This window comes from Diabrotica virgifera, chromosome 5 (genome assembly GCF_917563875.1).
Source record: "Diabrotica virgifera virgifera chromosome 5, PGI_DIABVI_V3a".
Classification (NCBI taxonomy): Eukaryota; Metazoa; Arthropoda; class Insecta; order Coleoptera; family Chrysomelidae; genus Diabrotica; species Diabrotica virgifera.
The window spans coordinates 5,542,095-5,551,612 of record NC_065447.1 but is presented as its reverse complement, the minus strand read 5'-3'; the positions used below and the strand labels follow the sequence as shown (position 1 = coordinate 5,551,612).

Sequence of the window (9,518 nt, the reverse complement as noted above, 5' to 3'; positions counted from 1 at the left end):
TAGGAAATATGAGACATTAAAAATGTCCCATTTTTAAGGTGGTGCGTTAATTTTGGCGCTTAGTGTAGTATGCTTGACATGACATTTTAGTTAAATCTGACAGTTGTCACATTTTATTTGCAATTTGGCATAAAATCAAATCAATTGTGTTTATTGCATTTATAAAATGGTATTTTCTTTGATTTGTATAGTTTTATAAATTGTTCAAATTATATTCGTAGATATATTATATAATTCGCAAAATATTTTATTTTCGAATATGGCGCCATCTATTGACAACTAGAATAAATGTTATAAATGTCACCGACGAAATGTAATCACCGACGTGCGTTTTTATCTGTCACATACAATTTAATGCGTTAGAAAGAAATCGAAAAACTGTGACGCACTGAAAAATCCTCATGAGAAAAAGCATAACCCCTATTTTTTTATTGCAGATTTGAATTCCTGTGAATGGAAAATTAAATTAAAAAATGGAAAATCCCTACTAAAATGGAAAACTTAACTTTTTTTCGTTTTAGGACTTCAATACCTAGGTATATTGGTGACCTGTAGGTCCCCACGACGCTTTAGTAACTGCAAATTTAGCATCCAAGGCTCCCCTACCTACTATAAGAAAGAAGACATCAAAGACGATCAAGACCGAGCGAAACGGCGATATAGGGCTTTTCATCGATTGTCATTTGTTTCGAGCTTCTGTCATGTGTCACATAATATTAATATATCTACGTCATACGTCTTTGGTTTGTATTATTGTATATACCAATAACGTATGTCGTAGATATATTAATATTATGTGACACATGACAGAAGCCCGAAACAAATGACTGTGAATGAAAAGCCCTATTAAAACAAATCTGATAGAATGACATTAATCAACAAACCGTCAGAACAAAATAGAGAATTAAAAAAAAAAACAGAAACAAAGCCAACACAATATTTAAACAAAAAGACGAAAAACGTCTGGTTAAATAATAATCTAGAGTCTAGAGGATATTGCAAAAGAAATAACTATTATACTTAAAACCCAATTTAATTAAACATAAAATACGCAAAAAATTCTTACATCGGAAATAACAATTCACATATTTTTATTTTGCACAACGTGGTTTTATAACTATAAAGTAATTTATTTCTAGTCATGCAAATCTCTAATTATTTATTTTTGGCACAGGAAATGCCTTTGCGAATCATCAAATACTTCTAGGAATGCAAAATCATCACAAATTAATACCATTGCTCCACAATTGCGGGTTACTCTCCCATCCGTCGTTGATATTCCCACCGATTTCTCATTACTCATACCACTTACCACCAAAACTCGCGAATCGGTTATTAACCCATCTAAAACGCTTTAACTCCTCTCCTGACCTCAAAAGTTCACTTCCATACATCAAAAATAAAATAATAATAAACCAGCAACAAATAATAATTGAAAAACATGAAAATAAAATTATAACAAATCGTTCTTCGCTCTTAACCGACGAGTAAATAAGACTCAAGTTGGCTAAGCTTATTTGACAGTACGTCGTTTGGAGCTTGACCACATTCCTACAAGTTGCACCCAAAAGTAGATCCGAAGAAGTGGATTCTTATTTTAACAAATGATGAATTAAATCTTATGTATCGGTACTAAATATTGATAAGTTTTATTAGTTTTGATGTAGGATAAATTATTTTGCGAGATTATTTGTGTTTTCGGGGTTAAATACGTTTGTATTCTTTAGTGGTAATGTCAGGTTTGCCGCGGAGGAATATAAGATTGGTCGGCCATCTTGTCGCGTCTCTGTCAAAGCTCCCCGCGGACGCGCGGACCCCAGACTCGAGTCGATTGCTGTAGAGTGCGCATCGTCGTGCGGTACTATGAAATACACTCTATAAACTTTAACCACTTGTTTTTAGCCAAATTTCGATTGAAAATATGCGTTTGAGGTAGTGCTAAGTGAACAAAAGTTTTGTGATTGGTGCACTGAGAGTGATTGTTTGTGCCCCATGAGGGATTTTACAATAAAATGTGGATTAACTGTACTAAGGAATACCACCAGTGCCTTTGGATTATAACGATAACCATTGTTTTGGCCTTAGTACGAGACACAACAGGTGGGAATGACTTAAAATACTTGTAGATTTAATTCATCTTTCTGTTATTTAAACTGTTTTGCATGAAAAGAACTAAAGTTTTTGCTCAAAAACTGATTTATATCTTCAGTATGTGTACAAAAGTTTGCTCTATCGACGTTAAGCATGAAGTACTGACTCAAAAAATGCTTTAAAGAATGCTTAAACCGTTCTTGTGGAGTCAAACTGCAATTTACAATAAAATTTAAGGTGTAAAAGTATTAAAAAACATTCTTTCTGTTATTTAAACTGTGTACATTTGACATAACGCAACTTTTCAACTCAAAAATTTGCTTTATCTTTAGGTAATACAAAAATTTGCTTTATTGACGTTAAGTATGAAGTATTACTCAAGAAATTCTATAAACAATGCTAAAATCGTTTTTACAAAGTCAAACTGAAGTTTACAATGAAATTTAAGGTAAAATAGTACTAAAAACATTCTTTCTGTTATTTAAACGTGTGTACATTTGAAAACGCAACTTTTAACTGAAACATTTGCTTTATCTTTAGTATGTATACAAAAATTTGCTTTATTGACGTTAAGTATCAAGTATTGACTCAAAAATGCTATAAAGAATGCTCAAATCGTTTTTACGAACTCAAACTGCAGTTTACAATCAAATTTAAGGTATAAAAGTACTAAAAAACATTCTTTCTTTCTGTTATAAACTGTGCGCATTTGAAAGAACAAAACTTTTAACTTAAAAATTGTCTTTTTGTAAAGTTCAAGTACTTATAAAAAAATTGCTTTATTGACGTTAAGTATAAAATATTGACTCACAAGAATATTATTAAATAATGCTAAAGTCGTTTTTACTAAGCGAAACTGCCGTTTACAATCAAATTTAAGGCTTAAAAGTTGCTCAAATGTTCGTTAAACCACATACAACGTTCAAAAGCGCTTTTAAACGCAGCTGCCAAAATTATTGAGGTCTTAAAATCATGATTTTGTAGTATTATATACAGGGGGTCGTACAGGTAGGCCTGCTTTAAAGTGTAGGTAGAAATAAATACTAAGAAGATTTTAATGTACAGGGTTTTATTTTCGGTTGGATCGCTTTTGGAAAAAATGTTTACTTATAGTTTTAAAATTCGTCGAAAATACTGACAATACTATAGTAGGTAGTTTACCGTATTTAAATTCTCTCGGTGGCGGTTTCTTTTATTATTGCTCTTCAAATTACTTTTGAAGTATATAGGGTGTCTCAATAACAACTCAGTTTATTTTGTCCTCATTGAATTGTTTTGAATTTTGATTATGGTTTGTTTCATATTGATAAAGTACGTAATTCACCAGGGAAATAAGTAAAAAAGACCATGTTCGGGACAGTGACAAATGCGGTTTATCTGAAATTTTAATGTTGTTCTGAAGCTATGGTCTTGTGGTATTTTTATAATCAATTACTTTTAATGGGAAATAAGCCACAATTTTACCAAAAAAAAAATGATTTTATTAACGTTTCGACGCCCAAGTCTGAAACGTTAATAAAATAATTTTTTTGGTAAAATTGTGGCTTATTTCCCATTAAAAGTAATTGATTATCTGAAATTTTGTTATAGTAGACGTGTCTTGATGGTTCCCAATATTTCCATTCTTTTGTTGACTCTTCTCATGACTTCGTTGTTTGTTACATGCTCGGTCCATAATATCTTTAGGATTCTTCTATACACCCACAGTTCAAGCTTCCAACTTTTTAGCAGTCGACGTGTTAAGTGTCCATGCTTCTATCCCGTAAAGCAGAGCCGAGAAAATATAACACCTTGCCAACCAAATTCTCAAGTCTAATTTCAGTTCTCTTGTACAAAGTACCTTTCCAATTTTAATGAAGTTAAGATAGTTGCAGTTTTCAACTTGTTCTAAAGTTTTACCGTTAATTGTTAGTTTTTCGATTTTTTGCTTGTCACAATAGAATTTGCTGGCAAAATCGTTAATTGTTTATAACTATTGTAAAAAACCAACCTAGATATTTGTTGTTGAGCCCAAAGTTGGGTACTATTGTGGTCCTTAACAAACCCTCAAAATCTCAGATTGATCCATCCAATAGTTTAAAATTGTTCTACAGTAAAACCTCCGTTAACCGAAACCTCTTTAACCGAAACATCGTTTAACCGAAACGGCTGACAGTTTCTATAATTTCGGCAATAAAAGAAAAATTTTATCTAGAAGGGAAACAATACGATGTTATCTAACAATAAAACACTGAAAACCTTTGTTTTCTATACTTCCACAAAGTTTATTACAACTATGTGACTAGAGCTGTTTCGGCAAAGTGCCTTTCTCAAGTGATTTAGATTACTATGGGTTTGTCTTTTTAAAGGTTTCAACTGAAGAGGTTGAGGAGTGGGGAGTTTGTCTCGAATTGGTCATTCAGAATTGTATTTTTCAATTTATTAATTTCCATATATTCTAATAAAGATAGCTTAAGGCCTTTATCAGGAGCGTCATTTGAAATTTTGATAGGGGTGGCAAACATTATAATATATACAATACATTATATAGGGTGTCCCAAAAGTAGTGGAACGGTCGAATATTTCGCGAACTAAACATCGGATCGGAAAACTGAAAAATACGTGTTCAATCATTTTCAAAAATCTATCCAATGACACCAAACACCAACCCCCACTACACCCCCTGGAGGTGGGGTGGGGGGTAACTTTAAAATCTCAAATGGAAACCCCTAGTTTTTCTTGCAGATTTGGATTCGTTACGTAAAAGTAAGCAACTTTTATTCAAGACATTTTTTCGAACTGTGGATAGATGGCGCTATAATTGAGAAAAACGATTTATCCTGATACCATAGGTAAATTATAGAAACGGTCTAATATCTCGAGAAATACACTTCCAAATGAGAAACCAAAAAACAGGTTTTTAATATTTTTCGAAAACCTATCATAAACACCAAAAATGACCCTCCAACCCACCCCCTGGAGACGGGGTGGGGGGTAAATTTAAAATCTTAAATAGCAACCCCCACTTTTTATTGCAGATTCGAATTCGTCATGAAAAATTAAGCAACATTTATTCGAAACATTTTTTAAAATTGCTGATAGATGGCGCTAATAAATCGTATTTTTCCAATTAAAGCGCCATCTATCAACAATTCTAAAAAATGTTGCGAATAAATGTTGCTTAATTTTTCATGACAAATCCGAATCTGTAATAAAAAGTGGGGGTTGCTATTTAAGATTTTAAAGTTACCCCCCACCCCACCTCCAGGGGGTGGGTTGGAGGGTCATGTTTAGTGTTATTCGATAGGTTTTCGAAAAGTATTAAAAACCTTTTTTTTGGTTTCTCATTTGGAAGTGTATTTTTCGAGATATTAGACTGTTTCTATAATTTACCTATGGTATCAGGATAAATCGTTTTTCTCAATTATAGCGCCATCTATCCACAGTTTGAAAAAATGTCTTGAATAAAAGTTGCTTACTTTTACGTAACGAATTCAAATCTGCAAGAAAAACTAGGGGTTTCCATTTAAGATTTTAAAGTTACCCTCCACCCCACCTCCAGGGGGTGTAGTGGGGGTTGGTATTTGGTGTCATTGGATAGATTTTTGAAAATGATTGAACATGTATTTTTCAGTTTCTTGATACGATGTTTAGTTCGCGAAATATTCGACCGTTCCACTACTTTTGGGACACCCTGTATATGCAAACATAATACAAAATTGGTCTATTTTTTGTAAATTTCAGTCATTTTCAGGGGGGGGGGGGCAAATGTCCCCCCTGACCCTATCGAATGACGCCCCTGGCCTTTATTTTGAATATGCAGAATTTGAAACTGTTCATTAAAAGAATGATTATGATTTAGAAGGTGAAGTGCGTATGTAGAATTTGTGGAAGTATAGAAAACAAACGTTTTCAGTGTTTTATTGTTAGATAAAATGAACTTCCATCAAGTAACTGTCGAATCCATCAATTATTTAATACGATGTTAATTTGTCAACATTGTCAACATTGCTTTTATACAACTAAAGAACGCAATTAAATATACAACACATTATGAAAACACCTCATCCTATTTTTTAATACCAACTTTGGCCAAGAATACTATGTAATTTGATACAAGAAGAATACAAAAAACAATGTTATTTTTAACCGAAATTTTTGTTATCCGAAACGGCCTACCCCCCAATTATTTTGGTTAACGGAGGTTTTACTGTCCCAGACTTTTGTTTTGCAATAACATTAGACAGCAAAGAAAGAAGATACAGTTGAGTCCGTGAATCTTTACCCGTGCGTCATCATTTAAAGCATAAGAAATAAGTCGATGATAAGTCAGAAATTGAAATTTACTAAACGCAACATAATAAATTTCAATTTCCGACTTATCTCTACTTATTTTGTATGCCTTAAATGATGACGCACGGGTAAAGATTCGCGGACTCAACTGTAGGTACAATAATTCTAGGCATACCAAATGAAGTTAAAGAAATCATTTTTATAACCAAAAATCGTTTTGCATTGCATTAATACATTGTAATATGTAATTATAAACAAGAAATTCCATGAGATAGAAGATAGAAAACAACACAACACCACAAGCATTCCAGCAACACCCACAAGAAAGAATGACAAGAAGATCTTAATGTAAAGTCAGAAAAATTAAAAAGGATAGGAAACAAGTACCTAATACATAACAACAATATTCTGTCCAAAACCAAACCCAACAACACACAAGACAGGTCAAAGAACTGCATCTACAAAATACCCTGTGAATGCAACAATTTTTGTGTGGGAAGAACTTGCAAGACCACAAACGTCAGGATAAACAATCATGAAACATACATCAAAAACAGGGATTTTGATAAATCGCAGATATGCACACATGACATGCCTGGAACCTGGAACAATGAAATCATGAAGGAAATAAAACGGGCATGAAAAAGAGAAAAATCAAAAGCCCTCATTCTACTAAATGAAGAAAAATGTGTCGTAGCAAACATATCAGCAGAATGCAGCAGAATTTGCCAATACTGAAAGAAGTGAATAACAAGATGTACCAATAATAGAGGATAAGATTGTAATCTAAATGAGAACTGGGACATGAGCAAAGAAATTAGAATACGTATTCTAATAGAGCTGCATTCTTTAAGATAAAGAAACTTTTATGTGGAAACAACATTACTTTGAATCTTAAAATTAGATTAGTGAGATGTTTGTGTTCTCTACTCTTTTGTACGGTGTCGAAGGTTGGACTTTAACAGATACTCTTCTCAAGAAATTAGAAGTCTTTGAAATTTGGGTATACCGAAGAATCCTACGAATAAGTTGGGTGGATAGAGTCTGTAACGAAGTTGTTTTGCACCGGATGGGAAAAGTCACGGAAGTCGTCAGAACAGTTAAAAATCGAAAACTTAAATATTTTGGCCATGTTATGCGACACCTAGAGAGATATAATATACTCCATTTAATAATACAAGGCAAGGTAGACGGAAGAAGAGGGCCAGGTCGAAGAAGAACGTCATGGCTTAAAAACCTGAGAGAATGGTATAACAGATCCTCTGCATCCCTTTTCCGAGTTGCCGTTAACAAAATTGCTAGATAGATATTTATTTATTTATCATAATAGATAATACACAAAACAAAAACATTGCACTCCACACCTGTACAAATTACATAAGAATTGTCAAGGCAAGGAGCGCTGTATAATTATCATAAAGTATTACAAAAATTAAAAACATGAGACTAAACAAATAAAGAAATAAGCATTGTCAAATTAAATTAATCAGAAACATTCAATATATAAACAAAAAAAAGGGAAAATAAAAATAAAAACACTGGAAGTACAACAAACATTGCCAGTTGGTTTCTAGGTCTTATTTTTAATATAATGGACTAATAATCTCTTAAAGATAGTTGCATTATGGCTATTTTTAATGTGATAAGGTATATTATTGAACTGTACAATTCCTTTATGAAACAAGCTTTTCATTAATCAAGTATATTCAAATGGATATTATATATCAAATGATATATAATCAAAAATAATCAAAAAAGCTTTTCATTGAACTGGACTTGTTGGTTGTTCTAACATAAAAATTTATTGAGTTTGCAGTTCTAGTGCTATGCTCATGAACATTTGCTATCGGGACCAACTGACTGTTCAAATACTCAGGCAATAAATGGTTTACCATCTTAAATAAGAATGTCATAGATTGGACATACATAAAATGTTCAACTTTTAACCAATTTAAAGTTTTCAGCATATCTTGAATTCGAGTATATCGATTGCATCTCAATATTACTCGCATAGCCTTATTTTGGAGAATTTGAAGCCTGTCATAATTAGAACATCCTGTATAAATCAATGAACAACAATATAAAAAGTGAGGTAGTATTAACGAATTATAAATTGTTAATTTAGTTTGAAATGTCAAAAATGGTGATACTCTTCGAAAAAAACCTATTTTTTTCCCTATCTTTCTGCAGATGTAATCAACATGTTTACTAAAAGTTAGTTCCCTATCCAATATGAATCCCAAATACTTTATTTCCTGAACCATTTCAATTTTTTCATTATTTAATTTAATGTGAACATCCAAACGTAAGAATTTCCTGAAAAGAGTATTATTACCAATAAACATGTATTTGGATTTTAACTCATTGACTTTCAATTTGTTTAACTTAAATCTTTCAGTTAATAAATGCAATTCACGATTCATCGTGTCCACTACATCAACAAAATTTTCCCCATAAAAATATATTAATGTGTCATCAGCAAAAAGATGAATTTTACATTTACTTAATACGTTTCCCAAATCATTAATGTATAATATGAAAAGTAGAGGTCCAAGTACACTGCCTTGCGGCACACCAATATCATTTAACTGTGGATTTGACATTTCACTATTTAATTTAGTCCTTTGGTACCTATTTGACAGATAATTTTCCAGCCAATTAAAAACTGTCCCGTTAAAACCGTATTTCTTTAATTTCAAAAGAAGTATATGACAATCTGTTGTCTCAAATGCTCTTTTGAGATCTATAAAAACTACGCATATACCGAATCCTGTCGTATCTAAAATATATGCTATAGCCAATTTGATAGCCAATGTTCGATAATCGAGCACGGCACATGAAGAAGAGGATAAGAAAACGTCCCGGTGCAAGAGGAAGACAGCACATGGAGAATAAGGAAAACGACAAGATTTGAATGAAGGACACGATATTGTAACATTGTTAAAAGTCAGACACTGTCATGGCTGGGATATGTCCACAATATTACAATAAAAGACGAAAAAAGGAAGGCCCAGGACGAGATCATCGGATGACCTTTAAACTATGGACAGTGGTGAAGGGCACAACAGAGGTCTGAATGAAGGACATCGCCCGATAGGCAAAGACCCATCCAGGGTTATGATGCCAAAAGAAGAATAAAGTTATTCTTCGACTTC

At 32.6% G+C, this 9,518-nt stretch overlaps 1 protein-coding gene across 1 annotated transcript in view; it reads left to right on the top strand.

The window, feature by feature from the left end:
• Positions 1-1,814: 1,814 nt before the first annotated feature.
• LOC114342869 (neurogenic locus Notch protein) overlaps positions 1,815-9,518 on the top strand; it is a 490,390-nt gene continuing 482,686 nt past the window's right edge. Inside the window, exon 1 of the mRNA XM_028293768.2 lies at positions 1,815-2,100. Within this exon, the coding sequence (XP_028149569.1) occupies positions 2,013-2,100 (88 nt within the window). The 5' untranslated portion in view covers positions 1,815-2,012. The remainder of the gene's footprint in view (positions 2,101-9,518) is intronic.